This window comes from Triticum aestivum, chromosome 2A (genome assembly GCF_018294505.1).
Source record: "Triticum aestivum cultivar Chinese Spring chromosome 2A, IWGSC CS RefSeq v2.1, whole genome shotgun sequence".
NCBI lineage: Eukaryota > Viridiplantae > Streptophyta > Magnoliopsida > Poales > Poaceae > Triticum > Triticum aestivum.
The window spans coordinates 748814256-748833925 of record NC_057797.1 but is presented as its reverse complement, the minus strand read 5'-3'; the positions used below and the strand labels follow the sequence as shown (position 1 = coordinate 748833925).

Sequence of the window (19670 nt, the reverse complement as noted above, 5' to 3'; positions counted from 1 at the left end):
CGTGCCAACCCAACAGACACTTTCAGAAGTACCTGTAGTGTACCTTTATAGCCCCCCTAGTTACGTTGTGACGTTTGGCACACCCAAAGCACTCCTACGGTATTCGGGAGTTTCACAATCTCATGGTCTAAGGAAATGATACTTGACATTAGAAAAGCTTTAGCAAACAAACTACACGATCTTGTGCTAGGCTTAGGATTGGGTCTTGTCCATCACATCATTCTCCTAATGATGTGATCCCGTTATCAACGACATCCAATGTCCATGGTCAGGAAACTGTAACCATCTATTGATCAACGAGCTAGTCAACTAGAGGCTTACTAGGGACATGGTGTTGTCTATGTATCCACACATGTATCTGAGTTTCCTATCAATACAATTCTAGCATGGATAATAAACGATTATCATGAACAAGGAAATATAATAATAACCAATTTATTATTACCTGTAGGGCATATTTCCAACAGGCGGCGGTGCCCGGCTCCGTCACCTTCTTGAAGGCGCCGCTTTGGGTCCGCGGGGAGGTGGGACAACTGCAGCGCGTTCTTGGCGTTCCTGATGGCGGCGGTTCTCTCTTTAGTGGTGTCGCTTTGCCATGGCGGTCGGCTAGTCCGGCTCTCATGGTGATTGTGGTGCCGAAATCTTCGTCGTGTCTTCCTAGGGTGCTCCCGTCCCGTTCAGAGAGGCTGGAGGTGGAGCGGCTTCATCTTGCATGGAGCTTCGGTGGAGATGTCAAGTCATGCCTGACCGACAGGTGCTACGCTTTGTCATGCCTAGTCGGCAGGTGCTACGCACGACAGATCTTCCAAAGACTTCAAGCTGTGTCGGCTGGTGGTACTTGACAGCATGGTGCTGAGGTGTATCAGTGGCGACCGCGACGTGCTCAGCTGTTTGCGCGCAGGGAGGAGGTGCCATTGGGCGCCGTGGTGGCGTCGACGATAGCTGGACCGAGCAAGGTTGATGCATCAGTACAGTTCTGAAGATGGAGCAGTGGCAGTTGGCGGCGGTGGCATCTGAGTGCACGCCGGACCGGTGAGACCCATGCCCGGCAGGCGTCCTGGATGGGACCTCAGGTCTTAGATGTTAGGTTTGGCTGCGATGTTTGTTTGGTATTAGGCCCAGGCTATCTGCGCCCCTTCATCAACTTGATAGAGTTGCTTAGACGACGGCTTTAATCTTACTGTTGTATTACTTTGTAAGGTCTTGTGACAATAATTAATAAAGTAACCGTATGCATCGCCCAGATGCAGAGGCCCGGGGTTATCCTCCTTTTCTAAATAAAAAATAAAAAAATTACAGCATACGTAGACTTTAAAAAATGCATAAAACAAAATCTACCTCCTTAGGTGCATCCTTTTATGATTCTTGGCAGTTAGGTAAACACAAAGATAATAAGAAACATAAGAAACTGGCTTTTAACTTGCATTGCAGTATGCAAGAAATTGATGATAACAATATTATGGATGGGATTATGTAGAGAATTATAGATTCGCCAAATTCTTAAATCAGTATTTTAATCAAAAAACGTCTGTTAATTTGGAACTATTTACTGTTGTTGATCGTTCGTAAGTCTATTTAGTTACAGAAGGTTATCAATCGGATTACCCATCCCTCTTTCATTCAATTAGGTTCAGCAAATTCCTGTTATTACCTTTACAATGCCCACTGCTGGACAGAGTTAATAATTTTGGAAGAAATCTCTCTATTATAAATGGTCCAAATTTATCTATATGTATTATGTATGCCCCCAACAATAGAAAAAACATTCTGGTGCTCTTCCTCTCTAGCAAATCTTTGCCAGTGACAGGGATATGCCAAATTACCAATGACCTTTCTCTGATTTCTGAGTTTCAGAGGTAGAATCTGATTGAAGAACTAAAAACAATAGAATATCTTGTTGTGCATAAATCATCAATTATATGTCCAATTAGTACTGTCCAGTTAAAGGTCGATGCTAGAATCATAGATCTTACAACTGTACTTCCGAAAAGAACCATTCAACATCAGACTTTTATCATTGCTAAACGTCGGTATCTCATATCATACAGTGATAATCCTCCTAGATTAAGATTATACCAAATTAATGAAGGAATAAAATAAGTACAATTTGAAGCTTCAAGTAAAGCAAACAGTTAACTTAATTCTCCAGTCCATGGGCTATGTTGTTACCTGAAGAATCATCCTCCCCATGTTGTTAGTTCAACACGTTGGCCCCTCGTTCTTGGAGCAGCAGCATATGAGACCCGTTTCACATTGAACATATAAAGCCTCCTAGAGTACCCGCTAAACCAGCGCCATCGCGGTTTGAAATTGATCCTGCGCGTTCGATTGGCCTCGTTGGCTGCGGTAACAGTAGTTCTTGTCGGGCTGGTAAAGATCCCGCCGCTCGTTTTCCTGTACGTCCGGCGATAGGCACAGGAGCAGCTGACGAGTGGGCGACGCTTGCGCGTGGGGCAGCTTTGCAGCGACACGCTCGGTGCGTGTTTCGGTCGATGGAAAGCAGGGGTGGGTCGGTGGTGGGCTGTGCCCGGTGGATCGTGGGATGTCAGGATTTTTTTTACCGTCCTCCTACGCACCCGCCAGCGGCGTCTCCGCTTCACCCGCGACTGGCCCTATATGTCAGTCTCATGTGTGCGCCCTGATCTGGTCGTTGTTGTTCCTGTGGGTGGCTCCGCTCGGCCCGTTGGGTAAAAGAGAGTTTTCATCCTTTGCGTGCTGCTACGCGGGCTTGCCTGCCCTTCTCTCGCTGGAGGTGGTCCCTTCTTATCCTTGGTCCCACGCGTCGGGCGGTTTGGGTTTCTTCTTAGGTATATGTAAAAGTTACAGCGCGTGGGAGAAGCGTTCTTGACCGGGTTCGTGGTTTCCTTCTGCTCTCCCCTGCCTCTCTGCCTCCTGTCTCGTCCCACTTCCCCCCGCCTGCGCCTCTTCGCCTTGCTCTCGTCCGCCATCCAGCCGCCATTGTCGCTCGTTCTCGTTGTTCATCGGTCATCAGCGGCTCGCTTGTTGTCTGCTTACCCCGTCGTCGGCTTGTTTCGGCATGGCTCCTCGCACTGCTGCTGTTGCGTTTGGTTAGGGTGGGTTTCTTGTTCAATTTGGTCGATTTCTGCTGCTCTCATCGTAGATTAATGTGTTCTGACTTGTTCTTGTGTGTTCCTTCCCCATTCTTTTATTTACAGGGATGCTGCATCTACTTGTGCGTGTTCTTCTTCCTTCTTTCTGAGGTGAGGTTCTCCCCTGCTTTACAACTGCTTGATGAAATGCGTGGCTGGGTTTTCCCCGGTTTGAGATCAATCTTTTGTTTCCCAAGCCATGGATGAGTGTTTGTCAGGTTAGATCTGTTCTGTGATGCGTCGGTTGTTTTGTTTCCTAGCCCTAGCTAGGGATTGGCTCTGTTAATTTACATGGATGAGTGCCTGCCATGTTTGATCTGAAGTGTGATGCTTTGGTTGTTGTCGTTCCTATATCGACGGATTGGCCCTATTATTTTAGGTATGTTTTGGTTGCGCTCTTGTCTTCGTCTCCGTTGTGGTTATGTCTAGGTTGGCATGGGGTCTGTTGCAGGTGATTTCTGCTTTTGTTTCTTCCTCGGTTGTCTAGGCGTTAATGCTCCTGTGCGTCTGGCCTGTGCATGTGGTTTAATGCTTGTGCCTTTCTGAATGGAGCTTGTTGCTGTAATTCTTTGTCTGCTGCTGGTAGGCATGTGTGTGCTCAGGTTGCCACTGTTCTTTGTCTGCTGCTGGTAGGCATGTGTGTGCTCAGATTGCCATTGTTCTTTGTCTTTCTTCTTCCATCCTGTTTAGTCTAGACCCTACTTTGTTTGCTGGAGAGTAAAGATATTGCAAAGGGCTGCTCGTTGGGAGGCGAGCCCATAGGCTTGTGCGCATTTGCTTATGTTCGTTCGTTTTTTTGGTGTGTTGTAGGTCTTCCTCTGTGACGTTTGGCTGCGTGGTTGCTTGGTTTTCTCGCCCACCGGTTCGCCAGATTTGTGCTGTGGGTCAGCTCACGTGACGCCTCTCGCTCCGTCTTCCAGCTTGGCAAGGTTTCGCCTCCTTCCCTGGCTTTTGCTTTACTACATTCCTTTAGAATTTAGTCTTTTAATTGGTTCTAATCATGCGTGTTACGTGCGTTGTGTGGTTCTGTGCTTTTATTTACTATTGTTTATTGTTCATTGTTCCTTGTGGCTCTCTTCCTTGTTTGCTCTCGGGTGCTGTTTCTTGCTTATAATTCGGTCAGTCTTTTTCATGTCCAGGATGCCTGCTATGGTATCCTTTGTTTTGCCGATCCTAGAAACTGTCATGGCTCATTATGAACTTCCTCCTCCTAGCTATCTGTGTGAGGTCGATGGGTATGGCGATGTCCTTGCTGGGGGTAGAGGTTGAGGTTCCTGGGGATGGTGTGTTTGAGATGCCACGGAGAGTTTTCTTTTGGAGTCCTGCGTGTCTGGGTTCTGCAGAGGCGTATGAACGGGCTGCTCTTCAGGCAATTAGTTTTTTGCAGGGACTGTATGGATTTGTAGTTAGAGATTACAACTATGATTGTGTTGTTGTCTATAGGAATTATGGAAACGCCGCGGTCGCTGTTGCTGCATCAGCTGTTCGCTATGCAGCTTATTTGGAGAGGATTCTTGCTTGCACGCGCTCGTCCGCCGCAGACCCATCTAGAAGAGTGTTCCGTGCCCTGGCCCGGCCGCCTGCAAATCTAGCGTTGCTGTACTCAAGCCTCCTAGCATCTGTTTCCTTTATTTAGTCAGTCTGGGATGTTGTTATTGTTCCATTGTCTTGTTTAATTGATGGTAATATTGTCCTCACCGTCCTTGGGTTTGGTTCATAAATTTGAATTCTGTTGCCATGTCGATATCGTTGCCTTTTATGTTTTATAAACTGGGCTTGTCTTGTTTAATTTCCACCAACCCAGCTTCAATATTTTCTGGGTGTTTGTTTTCTTTTTTGTTGCAGCACTATGTTGTGTATTTTCTCGTGCTCTTAGTCCCTTTGCTTGTGGTATGGCTCCGCGTCGGGCTGTTCCCTCATGTTCTGTTGCTCCTTTGGGGAGGCCTCCTGCTTCGGGGCGTGCGGTTGCCCCGCGCAGGGCTGCTCGTGCTGCTGCTGCATTGCCTGCTGTCCCAGCCAGCTCTGCCATTCCCCTTGTTCGGAAGAGGAAGCGTATGTTCCATTCCGCTTGTCCACCTCTGAATTCAATTGGATGAGTTTTAGTAGCCGGCATTTGGTTCCTTAGCATTCTCTCTCTTTTTTATATCCATAGGAGATGGCTTCTTTCCTTTCCTATCTTCTGTTGAGACTGCACGGAATCGTAAGAGGTGCAAGTTCTTGTTGAAAAGACTACGCGCTCATAACAAGGGTGGTCAGTTCGTATTTCCTGTAGTTGTTCATAGCTTTCTTCGTTTTTGTTATCTGGCATGTTAGTGTCTTCTTATGGTCTGCACAGAGCATACCCTTGCGTCGCCTCTGCATCCTAATTGGGTTGGGTTTTCTCCTGACGAAGTGGGCATACTTAAAGGTATGCCTGTGTGCTGTTATCAGCCATGTTGCTTTCTGCCTTCCCGGTGTCATTTGTCCTTACTAGATACGGTTCTCCTACAGCTTTTTATCCAAAAAGGTTGTACTATGGAGGTCCAGACTACCGATGCAACCGCTGCCAGGCTAGCTTTTGGTGGCGTGAGAGGGTTAAGTCACAGTCTGCTATCACCAAAAGACGAGTGGCCTACAACAACTGTTGTAAGGCTGGGAAGGTCTTCGTTAAACCCTTTGAAAAACCACCTCCGTTCTTAGCAGATCTGCTTGATTATAAAGGCCCGCCCCGCAGCTTAAAGTTTATTAAGCAAATACACCAGTACAATTGCCTGTTTGCTTTTACATCTATGGGGGCAAAAATTGACCGATCTGTAAACGATGGTGGAGGTCCAAAGATTTTTAAAATTAATGGTCAAGTTTGTCATCGTATAGGATCGCTGCTTCCAAATGAGGGTGATTCTCCCAAATATGCAGAGTTATACATACATGACAGAGAAAATGAGGTTAGCAATAGGATCCAGGCCTTAAGTCAGCAGAATGAAACTGGCGCTGGGTTAGATAAGGAGATTGTGAAGGGTCTTATGCAGATGCTTGATGCAAATAATTCTTTGGTCAAAAAATTCCGTATGGCCAGCAAGATATTGAAAAATAATAAACATGAGGTGATTTCAATAAGGCTTATAGCTCCTGGAGAAAATGATAGCGCACAGTTTAATTTGCCTGCAACTGATGAGCTAGCAGCTTTGGTTTATGGTGAGTTTACATTGGAGGCGCCATGTAGAGACCTGATAATACGCACTAAAGCAGATCATCTTTGTCATATTTCCTCTTTAGATACTACTTACATGCCTTTGCAATATCCTTTGTTGTTCCCGTACGGTGAACGTGGCTTTCAGCTCGGTGTGCGCTATATTGATTCTGATAGTGATGACCCAAACAAGAGGGTTAAAATGACCATGCAAGACTTCTATTGCTTCTGCTCGCATTATAAACCAGAACAACATAATCCATATCTATGCTGTGGTCTGTTGTCATCACAGGCTGCTGTTGATTTCCGAGCCTGCATCGATGAATGCCGGCTCAATTTCATTCTTAAGTGTAACAATGATATGCGGGCTGAGAATCTTCAGGGTGTTGTCGATGCGGTAGGACAGGGTATGGTTGGTGGGTCCGAGGTTGGGAAGAAGAATATTATGCCGTCGGCTTACACTGGTGGTCGCCGGTATATGTATGAAAATTTTCAAGATGCTATTGCTGTCTCACGGGTTCATGGGTCGCCGGATGTCTTCACAACTTTCACATGTAACCCAAAGTGGGAAGAAATCCTTGACTCTGTTGATCCTGGGCAAACAGCGACGGATAGGGCTGACATTGTTGTTAGGGTGTACCACATGAAACTTGTGCAGTACCTTCATCGAATTAAAAAAGGGAATGCCTTTGGTCCTGTAGTTGCTGGTACTGCCCCTTGCAATCCTCTTTCAATTCCCTTCTCCTCCTTTTATTTACTACTTACTGTTTCTTCCGCCTTTTCCTCCTATTTTCAGTCTTGCACACTATTGAGTTTCAGAAGAGGGGGTTGCCGCATGCACACATACTTGTTTGGCAAAAGAAGGACGATGATAGGGTCGTCACACCAGCACTTATAAATTCTTATATCTCAGCTGAGATCCCTGATCCTGTACAGGATCCTTTGGGATATGCTCTTGTTGCTGAGTTCATGATGCACGGCCCCTGTGGCGTTGATGGTCCAAAATGCCCTTGCATGAAAAAGGGCTTTTGCTCAAAAAAATTCCAAAACCATTTCAGGATGAAACTTCCATTGATGAAAGTGGGTTCCCCTTATATAGGCGGCCTGACAATGGACGTTTCGTAATGAAGAACAATGTCAGGCTTGATAATAGACATGTGGTCCCCTATAACATGCTTATATTAAAAAAATGGCAGGCACATATTAATGTTGAATGGTGTAACAAAACATATGTTATCAAATATCTATATAAATATGTTACCAAAGGACCAGATAAGTCCAAAACCCTGTTTGAGAACCTTAGGCGTGATGGGGACCAGGATGTTGATGAGATTAAAGAGTACAGAGAGTGTCGTTATATAGTTGATTATGATTCTTTTTGGAGGGTTTACGGGCAAAACACCGTCTGTTGAGAGATTGCCTGTCCATCTCCTGAACATGCACATCGTGCGCTTTCGTACACATGCTACTCTGAGTTCGGTGATTAGTGATGCCTGGCTCCAAAAAACAATGCTAATTGAATGGTTTGTGGCGAACAGGGTTCACCCTGCTGCTAGGTCCTTAACTTACTGTGATTTCCCAACTAGGTGGTCTTGGGTAGCTGAGGACAAGAGATGGAAAACTAGGACAAGGAGCGATAGAATTGGTAGAATATACTCTGTGCATCCAGCGACCGGAGAGCTTTTCTATTTTAGAATGCTCCTTATGATTGTCAAAGGTGCGACGTGCTATGAGGATGTTAGGACTTACAATGGCATTGTATACTCAACGTTCAAAGAAGCATGTGGAGCAAGAGGGTTGCTTGGCGATGACATGGAGTGGTATACTACTTTTGACGAAGCTGTTAAATGGGGTATGGGAAACCAATTGCGCCAGCTATTCGTTACTATGATCCTTCACTGTGTTGTCAATGATGAAGCTGTTTTCTTTGAAAAATACGAGATTTACTTAGCTGATGATATTAGGTACATAATTCAAAAGTCGAAGAATAATTTCACATATGTTGTTCCTCCTGTTGAGTTAAGAGACATTCTACTTGATGAATTAGCTGTTATATTTGCTAAGAATAGTGCATGCATCCTAGATCACAAACTACCCTTAAAATCTGCATACGATGATGCTTCTGTGCAAAATGATATGCTTTCTGATGCGCTAGATGTTGATGTTGTTAGTCTTTTAAAAAAGGCAGAGGTGATGTATAATAGATTGAATAGAGACCAATTACATGCTTTCTCTGCTATAATTGATCGTGTCAAATCTAGAAAACTTGGTTTTTTCTTTGTCTCTGGATATGGTGGTACTGGAAAAACATTCCTTTGGAATGCACTTGATGCTTATCTTAGAGGTAGTAAGAGGGTGGTGCTGTCGGTTGCATCCTCAGGGGTTGCTGCCTTGCTTTTGCCTGCTGGCAGAACAGCGCATTCTAGGTTCAAAATCCCTATTGATTTGCCTGATTATGGCAATTGTGAAATTAAGAGGTCTACCATGCTCTCCACTCTAATTGAAGCGTCTGATCATATTATATGGGATGAGGCATTGATGTCCCATCGAAAATGCTTTGAGGCCCTGGACCGGTCATTCCGTGATGTCCTGTCGGCTAATGATCCTGCCTTAGCTAAAGTTCCTTTCGGTGGCAAGATTATTGTGTTAGGTGGAGACCTTAGGCAAATATTACCAGTCATTGAGGGTGGATCTCAAGCACAGATTCTTGCTGCTGCAATCACTAACTCTCCTCTTTGGAATATTGTTGAAGTTCTACACCTAAACATTAACATGCGTTTGACTGCGCACACAGATGATCCGGTGCTCCAGTCTGAAGTGGCTGACTTTGCTGAGTGGGTTCTCAGTTTAGGTGATGGCACAACACCTGCTGTTGCCCGTGAGGGGGAACCAGATCCATCATGGATAACTATCCCTGATGAACTTTTAGTACATGCTGATGGTGATAAAATTGATGCTATTGTTCAGGCTGTATACAAAGAAATCCCTACTAGGTACTCTAATGTTGATTATCTAAAAGAAAGAGCAATCCTAACACCAACGAACGAAACTGCTAAAAAAATCAATGAGCATGTTTTGTCTTTAGTGCCTACCAGTGAGAGAGAGTACCTAAGTTGTGATACTATAGGGAATTCATCTCATGCGGTTCGCAATCAAGATGCTTTCTACCCTGTCGAATACTTGAATGGGATTAAGGTCAATAACTTTTCGTACCATAGGTTAGTACTAAAGGTAGGCGTTCCCATCATGCTCTTGAGAAATCTAAACCAATCAACAGGCTTATGTAATGGCACAAGGCTTATAATCACAAAGCTTGTTGATAAGGTTATTGAGGCGATTGTCATGACTGGTTCAAACATAGGCGACGTTGTCTTAATTCCGAGGATAGGGTTGACCTCCAAAGATCCTAAATGGCCTTTCACTTTGCATCGTCGATAGTTCCCTGTTAGAGTGTCCTATGCAATGACTATTAACAAAAGTCAAGGGCAGACTCTTTCAAATGTTGGTTTGTACTTGGATACACCCGTGTTCACGCATGGGCAGCTCTATGTCGCGGTGTCTCGTGTTACTTCAAAGAAATCACTAAAGATCTTGATCAAAGGAGAGGATGACGAGCCTGCTTTTCAGACAAGGAACATCGTGTTCCCTGAGATATTTCGTTCCATTCGCTAGGCGGTATTAGTAACACCCTGTAATATATAACCAACGAATTTGCTTAGGTATGTTTTTGTGGTTTCTATATTCTTCCTGCAATAGAACCGGGTTTTTTGCATATTTGCCGCTTCTTTTGCCCTATCTGCCATGTCCTCCAATTTCCTGCATCAAAAAAACTTTTGCGCGCGTGTGTGATGCTTCCTTTGCCTGCTTGCTCACATCGATTTGATTCCCTTCTACCTTCCAGCTGATCAAGTGAGTTCATGTGAATAGTATCTTTAGACTTGCTCTTTCTTTCTCTGTCTCTCCTTGTTTTCTCACCTCTGCTTGTATACTGCAGATGTCGGGCCAGAGGATGAGCCTTCTCTCCCAAATCAATGACAGAGAGATGTTCTGGAATGCTAAGGTTCTGGTGTCCCGCATCTGGCACTACCGAGGTGGGACCGATGAAGGTGCCATTATGCATACTGACATTGTGGTGCTTGACAAAGAGGTTTGTTTTGTACTGCAAAATCTATGCTCATGTTGCTAATTCTAGCCTGCGCCCCTAAATTCTAATGTAAATGTGTAGGGAACCCACATGTATGGCCGGATCCCTACTGAGCCAGCTATCCGCCTGCAAGATGTCTTGCGGGAAGGCAGTGTTTATCTAATGAAGAGGTTCATGTGCAAACCATCAAAGCCCACTTACAGGGCTGTTGACAGCCCATTTATGATGCAGTTCACTCGCTTTACTACTGTTGATCCTGTGGTGGATGATGAAGAAGATTTCCCATACTGCACTTACAGCCTTATGTCCTTCTCGGATATCCCAATACCAGGCCCACACACTCCTCACTTTATCGGTTAGTCGTTCGATGTTGTCCTCATGTATGCCCTGCTTACTCTTGCTCTTCCATTAAATTATCTTACATTTTCTTTGCTATTTACAGATGTGATTGGCCGAATTATTGTTGTCACACACATTGTTGTTGTACACTCACAGCATCAAGCTGGTCCTTCAGATACCAGGACTCTGGTTCTCCAGGATCAAATGTGAGCCCCTTGTTTATTTTTCCTTTGTTTTGCTTTTCTTCTGCCCTTTCCTTCTATTTACTCGCTCCTGCTGGCTTGTAGCGGAAATGAAATCAGCCTTGTTCTCTGGGGTGCTCGAGCCCATGAGTTCGAGGCAGAAGAGGTCCGTGCTGCAAGTGAATCCACAGCTGTCATTGCTATCTTTGTAGGAACACTGCCAAAAGCATACCGAGGTGATTGTTTGATCTATAACTCACTTAGCCCGTTGTTCAATCTGTCGGTTTGATGCACATTTTCCCTTGTCTGTGTGTCTCGATAGGTATTAAAGGCCTGAGTGGTAGCTCTGCATGCCGCTGGTACATTGATGAGGACCTGCCAGAGATGAATGCCTTTTGTGCTAGGTATTTCCTCTTTCTATGTGGTTGTCGGTCGTCGAGATTTATAGATCTATTCTGATTCAGTCACAATTAACCATTTTTAATCCAGCCTTGCAGAAGGGCTTCCTGCCGTCACTGCTCACATCCCAGGAGAACAAGCGATTGTTCCAGCACCTGTTCGCGAACCTCCCGTTGAACTGAGTGTTCAGGAGCTGCTTGCCCTTGACCCATTTGACAACTTGGTACCTCCTCTCCTTACTTCTTCTATACCTTTCCCTTTTCTTTTTAGCATCCTCTCACTATACTTGTGTTCATCATTAAATGCAGAAGAAACAGTTTATCGTCAAGGTTACTATCACAGGCTTGGGCTCTGACAACCGCTGGTGGTTCCTCTCATGCCGGAAATGCCATAAAACAGCCTACACCTCCGGAAGGCAGTACCGTTGCTCAGACTATGGCTGTTCTTCTATCATAGCAGATCCTTCGTGAGTGCCTTTCCCTCGTAGTCTATTTTGGTTTGTCTACTGGGTTGATTCTGAGTCCATTTGCCTTGCAATGTCTAGATACTGCGTGTGCACTTTCGGAAGCGATGGCGCAAATGAAGCAGAATTTATGTTCTTTGATAGGGCTGCAAAACAAGTTATTGGCAAGCCACTCATGACTTTGATTCACCGCAAGTACCCAGGTTTTACAAGTGCGCTTGATCTTGCTCAGATAGGAGGTTCTGATGTAGGTTTGCCTGTTGAAATTTCCCGCCTTGTTACCCAGAAGTATAGGCTGGTCGTTTCTATCTCCAACAAGAGTTTTCAGCCTGCAAGCACCCAGCTGTCCTTCCAAGTTGGTAGAATTGATGAAACCTTTAAGCCTGACCTTGTACCCTTTGCATCTACTAGTGCATCATCTGCCTCTGGAGCATCGTCTTCTGCTGAGGGCTCAGACATGACAGTGCCCATTCCCACCTCTTTCTCTATAGGATCGTCTACACTCGTTGTGCTACCTCTCGATGAGGTATATATGCTGCTGGTTTCCTCTCTCAAGTTCTCTTTCACCCGTTTAATGCCTGTGTTGTTTCTTTGCCAGATGAACACTCCTATATCTGCATTCAAAGGAAAAGGACATGCTATTGTGTCTAAAACACCCAGGTATCAATCCTCCATTTCTCCTAGCATATATTCTAAAAATACTTCTTCTTTGCCTACGACTGATGTTTTTCCTTTTTTGCAGCCGGTCCCCATGCCCAAAAAGTGCTCGCCGCAAGCTTTTTATTGGTCCCCCTAAGTCTAAGGGCACTGACCTACCTGCCTCCGTTAGCAACGTTACTGCCCAGGCTGGAAAGGTTGTCGCAGTTACCCAAACTGAAGAGATTGCCGCCGCTGGAAATGTTGTTCAGCCTACACCCATGCCAACTGTTAGTGCCTGTACTTAATATGCAAACATCATTCTTATTCTGCACAAATTATGCTTGATGTGCAATAATCTGTGTTGGCACCAATCTGTACAGGTTGGACAGGAGACTGAAACCACAACTGCTGAGGATCCAAAGATCATCATTCCTGACCCCTCTAAGGCCAAGAGGTAAAGGCTCATGAACTGTTACGTTCAGCTACTTCCGCGCCTATGACAAAGACATCGACTTTACTCCTGTCTTGCTCTGCCTTTTATGAAACAAACTAGGTTGTGATATTAGATTATGGAATATCTCCTGGTTTAGTATATGCGCATGGTCTGTGCTCTTTCTAATATAGTTCTAGGGTCCAGTTACCATTGTATTTGCTGCTTTGTCATATCTCTTAAGAAGCTGGTACATACTATTTTGTTGCCAGTTTGCTCCCTTTTCTGTGGCTCATTGGTATATGCAGATTAGTTATCTGGGCACAACAAATATTATCAACTTTTCACTGTTTTGTTGTTCATTGATTCACTGTAAGCTAGACGCCTATACAATTATACTAGGCTGTGATTTAGTAATCCAGTGGGTCTTTTGTTCTTTTAGATGAAAACCACCTCTCTATATGCATCTTGACTATATTTTCTTCTTCGCTGATGCATGCGATGCTATTTGATCAGGCATTTCTTTGTACACCTGCTATTTCCACATTCATGAGAGGCTCAATAAAACATCCTTTTAGCTTCAGCATTTTATATATGTTCTCAGTTATTTTTCCTTGCACGTCCATGCAAGATAATTAGCCATAAAGCTGGTTTTCTGCTTATTTATGTTCTCCAATTCACGTGTCTAATCTTTAAATCCATGTTGTTTCTACGACATTCTATGGGTCTAGACTTTCTTGCGAAGACAAGATTATTAATATTTCTTTTATTTTTGCCAATTGATCAAATTCAGGACAAACAACCCTAGCAAGGGTGTTGGCGTCCCAAAGTTCTTTCATGGAGTGGTCGTTCCATGTTGTAATCTAAATATGTACATACAGTAAGACTAACATCTCTTCAATTCCATCTATTCTACATCCATGATGCATGGTATGTCGCAATATGATAATAACTGTGATTCCTCTTCTTTCTCAGGGTTTCTTCTATGTTCTGCTTGCTTATCAAGTAAAGTCTACGATGGACAGATGTCGTGCTGAACAGACCTTCTCAACTGTACTGCATCACAGCAGCGGTTTGGCCATCGGGTTTGAAGATCGTCGACTCAGTGCGCTTTTGGGCATGCACTGGATTTACTTTTGTGCGGCTTTATAAGACAGGGCTTTGACACCTATAGAATTGTGTCAAACCACTGTCATGGCAACTCCTTTATTTACGTCCTCGAACAAAGCATCATGCGTTGTAAATATCGCCGTTAGCTCTTCCTGTCTGAACTCCTTGTGACAACTATCCACTGTAAATACCGCTGGATCATGCTGCTTGCTCTAAGTCCTCTTGTTGTTCTTATGTTGTGTGCTTCTTCTTATGTCTTATATTTACTGCTACCCTTGCTAACATAATGGCCCTTGTCCTTCGCTGATTTATCTGCCGAGCTAAACATCATGTTCATTCCTGTTGGTTAACTGTTCCAGATGACCACTCAAGATGTTCTTTGTGTATGTTTGAATATCGATAAGAACTCGCCACCTAATCAGGATTATGAATCACCAGTTAAACTTATTGTTTCAATATCATTCATTCTTTGGCTTTCTCCTGATGCTGTATGGTTGCTTTCTGCAAAGGGATCCTACGAATTTAGTTTCCTATCATCCTAAGCCTTTAGTAGTGTCTATGAGTCGTCTGTGAGCCGCCTTCCGCTGCTGTGTGCTTTATATCTGGGATATTTGCTGCTGGACAAAGCATATTATGTGCTTTCTGTTTTCATTTTTATTTTTTACTGGTTTTTCAGTATTTGCATACAGGTGAACTAATAATTCATTCACCAGCTCTAGACTTTTCCCATGTATGAAACATTGGGAAAGAAGGTTTTATACCAACTCGCTAATTTATGCGGCTCTTTGCTTCCCATTATCTGCTCAATGGTCTTACGACAAAATAAATCTTAGATTTCTAATCAAGGCCCTGGTTTACAGTCAAAGTTGAATTCTGCCCTTCAAATAGCAACAGCTGCCAAAATATTATATGTACTTTATTTTAAATTCCAAATTGCCATTGTGCGTTCAAAATTTGTTTACACATAAAAAAACTATTTTTTATTTGACCGCAGGTTGAAAAATTATTGGCAACTTGAAAACTTTTTCATTATTCTCAGGAAGTACTCTCTTTGCGAAAGGTTAACAATTAAAAGTTTTCCCTGTTCCAAAATGGTTCGTAAATTAAGAAATTTTGCTTCTTCTTATAAGTGTTCAAAATTCAACAGTTGTTCATTGCTGTGAATAGTTGCCCGTAATTTTTAAAAATGACCCTGCTTTCCCATCGTTTGTTCGCAAATTCAACAAATGTTCGTGCTTTCCTATTTTCTAAATTTCCTTCCTTTCTACCATAAAATGATCGTCATTTCAGAAAAATGTTTCTGTTTTTCAATGTGCTGCATATAGGCATGCCCAGCACTTCCTACCTGCTAAAGTTATCTCTTATTATTTTTTTCCTTCTTACTTTATTTTTTTGTGTTCTGTGCTCGTCTATATTCCACGGAGAGTTAGTTCATCTTCTGACGGTCCTCCTATTCAAATCCCAATGTTCGCCCATTTGACCATTCTTATAATGACTTTCTAAAATTTTAAAATTATTAATATTGTACTCAGAAATTATCTGTATCTGCCCGAAGAAAAACACATTTTGCCTATCCACAAAAAATCGTACACACCTGTTTTTTTATAGTGGCATCATTGATCTATAAAATCAAAATCGAATGACAGTGTTCATATATACTACTCCTATGAAATGTTCTGCATTTTATAATTTTGAATGCTTACTAAAAGGAAAATGCATTCCGCCTATGTTTTCCCGGCCTGCCTTTTTCTGCTTCTTCTCCTTGCTGAGTCCCTTGTTTGAGAGTGCCCCTTTTCTCCTATGGCCCATCGGCCTTTTTCCAGGGCCGACCCGCCGGCCCTCTCTCTTAGCTGGTCACACGCACCAAACCCTATCTTCTCTTCCTTGGATTCGTCTGCTCACCCCATCCCCCTGCCCCCTCTCCCCGTCCACCTTACCTCCTTCTGCTCTCTCTCCTTATCTGCTTACAGCTGCTTTACGTTGGATGCTTGTCCAAACGCACCAGATCCTTGGATAGCCACATCCTCTAACGAGTCTCCGCAGTGCTCTACTATTTGCCAGGTGCGCCTCCTCCTCTCCAGATCCATTACTCTAACATCGTTGTTGCCAATGGCATGTGTTCATGCTGCGCAAATCTACCTCCCTCTCTTTTGTTTTTTTGCCTTTGACCACCCATGATTTGTACTTCTCAGGTGTGCAGTCTATTTGGGTCTTCCAAAAAAACGGCCAGGAGATCCTAGAGGCACGGCCCCGGACTGAAGGTATATTCCTCTGCTTCCAGATCCACATCCAGCTGTTTCTTTAATTCATGCGTATGAAGACATTTTCATTCCTTTCTATATAGTTTGATATATATTCCTGTGCTGTCATATATCTATGAATGATGTACTCTCATAACGGCAGCAAAATATATAATTTACTGTCCTTTATTAATTGATTCTAAAATATTCAGCTTGTTTTCTTTCTTCTAATTTAACTTCAACTTAACAAGCTACGTTGTCAGTGCCTATGCTTTACCTATACTCTTTAAAAACCTGTATTTCCTGTCCCTATGAATATTTACCCATTCATAGACTAATATCTCTGATTGCCTCTGTTCATAGCCTCATGATATTATAGCATTGTTTCATGATGCACTTAGTAAAGCGCTTTTAGATCCTTACTGCATGTCGATTTTGAGACTTTGATCTTCATTATTCTTACCGCGCATTGTATCTATGCCTTATGCCAGCCACCCTGAACCTATCTTTTGAAACCATCCTCATGGAATTGGTCGAGCTACGCACGACATCTTTGGCTGAGGCAATGTTTGACAAGCTTGAGCTCCCAAGACCAGTTTACCATGTGCATATGCTTGAGCAAGGCGGATATAGGGCACAGATTGAGTTTCACCATACCAGAGAGCGTTATAATGCTTCCGCACGCCGGACTAAATTGTTGAGCCATACATGTGTTAGCAGAGAGGCAGCAATGGATCAGGCAGCCGATCAAGCAATTACATACATGGAAAATAATGAAAACAAGGTTCTTGCTGATTATAACTACTATCGGCTGCAACAAGAAAAACAATCTTGTGCAAGGCTTTCAGATACCTTGTCAGAGAGAACGAAAGAAGTCAACCAGCGCAACCAGACCATCATACAGATGACTAAAGAGGCGTCCAATTATCTGGAAGAAGTGCATGCTGCATCAGACAAGATCCATGGTCTTGCTGCCACTGCCTTAGACCCTGCTGCCAGCCTGTCTCTTTCCACTCTAAAACAAACTATTTTGGCGATTCAAGATTCACTTGTTGCTCTTCAAAGCACTACCGCCGCTGCACGTGCCTCCCTAGAGGAAAAGGGCATGTACTCAGAGGATGATGTGGCTCAACCAACCTACGATGGGCTTTCTGATGAAGAGACCGATGAAGATTGCCATCAAGACATGGATGATGACTACGCTCACTATGTGCGATCCCCATGAGCACTGTCTAAGCCCTACTAAGCTGATCAGCAAGTGAAGCTTTCTATATATAGCTTCATGATGACAATGCTCACTGTGTCCGATCCCCATGAGTGTCATATTGAGCCTGCTAAACTGTCTCTTTGCCATGTGAAGCTGTGTATGTATGGCTTCACCGCTAGGACGCGTCTCTGTGTCTGCTGTGTTTAGTCTCCTAGGTTGCTTAAATAAGATGCGAAGCTATCTACTCATAGCTTTGGCCTAGAAATCTTTATCCTTTCTGAACTTGACTCTGGTCATGTATAAGTATGAAGTCTGTGTTGACGTGTTAAGACAATGTTATTTATCTATGCTACGCCTTTGCTTTTATCCACTGTGATTCTTCTTTTCAGTATCTTCGCTATAAACATACATTCATTTGCTTTAACCTTGCAAGGCCAAATCAATGAACATTTGCTAGCATAATATACATATAACTATTTGCCCTTTTTACTCAATTCTCCTTGTTCATTAGCAGATCAAAAACATACCTCTTCAATCTCAGATCAAAAATCTCACAATGGAAGACATGGACATTGGCATCGTCTGTGACGACGGTTCCCCGGGATCAACAACATCAAGGACAGCAACGCCTGCGCCCAATGTAATCTTCTAATCACCAGTTGTAGTTCATTCATTGTTCTTTATAAACTTGGTTTTCAGTTTTGCTCCATCGCCGGCTTATTTGCCTTGCTTCTGTATTCTTGGAAGAGTGAATAAAAGATACATGCATAATCGTGGAAATTGGTCTTCCAGAACTCATCCTGATTGTTTTGAATGAGGTGATGTTGTAGTAAACATATTTGTTTCCTGGACAATATTTTCCTCATGTGTTGCATTCTGGAAAGGGTGTCTTTGGTCAGTTTTCTGTTCTTTCATTGTTTCAATTGTGTGACTCTACACATGTATCCTCACAATTAGTGGCGCCTACAAGAATGGAAGGCCTACCTGTAACTTTTCTTATGTAGTTAAATAAAACAACTCAGGGCCTCACACTCAATCAAACTACCATTCCCAATTGAAATCCTCATTTGTCGATTCAACTATTATTTTGTCAGACAGAAATTTTACCCTTACTTTGCTTGCACAGGAGAATGACTATCTGATAGTAATTCCTTATGCCCACATATTCGCCCTGATGCTGAAAGCTCTGAAGTTACCCCCTGCAACTTACTATCACAAGATATGCCCAGGCGGAAAGAATCGTGTGACGGTTACTTTCATTTCTTCTTTGGAATTGCTCGATGATGCACTTGTTCCAAGTTCTCTGTCAGGTGCAATCTTAGATAGCTATGAAGATGCTGAAGACAGTGCTGCTACTGAAGCTATTAGATACATGGAAAATGCATATGGCAAAGAAACGAGGGACTACCACTACACTCATGTCAAGAAGCTTGAAAATCAAGTGACACACCTGGTCAAATGGTTGGTTGCATCAAATAAAACAATCAAGAAGCTGCGCAAAACATGCTACTACGCTGTCAGGTATATGAGCTCATATTCTGCCCAAATAGAAAACACAACGACTGCTCGGCATTTGAAAGGGCGGGATAGCACCAAGGGAGTTATGAAAACAGCGCTGGCAAGCATTGAAGGACTGACGCAGAGGCTACGCTACATTGCTATGAAGTTTGAGCAGCGCCTCGCAGCAACCAGAAATAGTTTCTGGTGAGCTTTGGTCAATGTGTCCTGAACAACATGCTTCTGTGGTTACTAAATCAGGCACCTTTTGTTTCATATCGATCAGACCAGGATCTTTCGCATTTTGGCGCACTCCAAGCAAGATATGTGTACGCTTTAGTCTTCACTTGCTGCCTCTATGCTGAAAAGTAGTGTATGATATAGTCTACGATCTTCAAACTTTGTTGTTATCTCTGTACTCAGAAGAGGGTTATCATCGCTTACTGTATATATGTGAAGGCCTCACCTTTAGATTATATTGTTCTCTCTGTAGTCAAAAGCGGATTTTCACCGCTTATTCTATATATATATATATATATATATATATATATATATATATATATATATATATATATATATATGAAGAACTCCTCTCCTGCTATTGTTTCCTGAAAACTATGACTCAAGAAATAAGCTTCCTTTTATGCATGTTTTTGCTTCAATGCTTTCATCAGAGCTTCCCTGTGATAACGTCTTCCGATCACGGTGTATGCAACAAATTAAAAGCAATTACATTCCTGT

At 43.3% G+C, this 19670-nt stretch overlaps 2 protein-coding genes across 2 annotated transcripts; both read left to right on the top strand.

Moving 5' to 3' along the window:
* Window positions 1-2834: 2834 nt before the first annotated feature.
* On the top strand, window positions 2835-14219 carry LOC123190834 (replication factor A protein 1). Its single transcript, XM_044603565.1, has 15 exons — window positions 2835-3074; window positions 3177-3221; window positions 10274-10426; window positions 10505-10778; window positions 10866-10968; window positions 11050-11180; window positions 11267-11348; window positions 11434-11566; window positions 11652-11809; window positions 11888-12332; window positions 12405-12466; window positions 12549-12732; window positions 12826-12899; window positions 13669-13755; window positions 13851-14219. Exons 3-15 carry the CDS (start codon window positions 10274-10276, stop codon window positions 13882-13884), a joined length of 1920 nt encoding a protein of 639 aa, XP_044459500.1. The 5' UTR covers window positions 2835-3074; window positions 3177-3221; the 3' UTR covers window positions 13885-14219.
* Window positions 14220-15825: 1606 nt separating this feature from the next.
* On the top strand, window positions 15826-19405 carry LOC123190833 (uncharacterized). Its single transcript, XM_044603563.1, has 5 exons — window positions 15826-16046; window positions 16178-16246; window positions 16717-17435; window positions 17947-18072; window positions 18559-19405. Exons 3-5 carry the CDS (start codon window positions 16749-16751, stop codon window positions 19138-19140), a joined length of 1395 nt encoding a protein of 464 aa, XP_044459498.1. The 5' UTR covers window positions 15826-16046; window positions 16178-16246; window positions 16717-16748; the 3' UTR covers window positions 19141-19405.
* The last annotated feature ends 265 nt before the right edge of the window (window positions 19406-19670 follow it).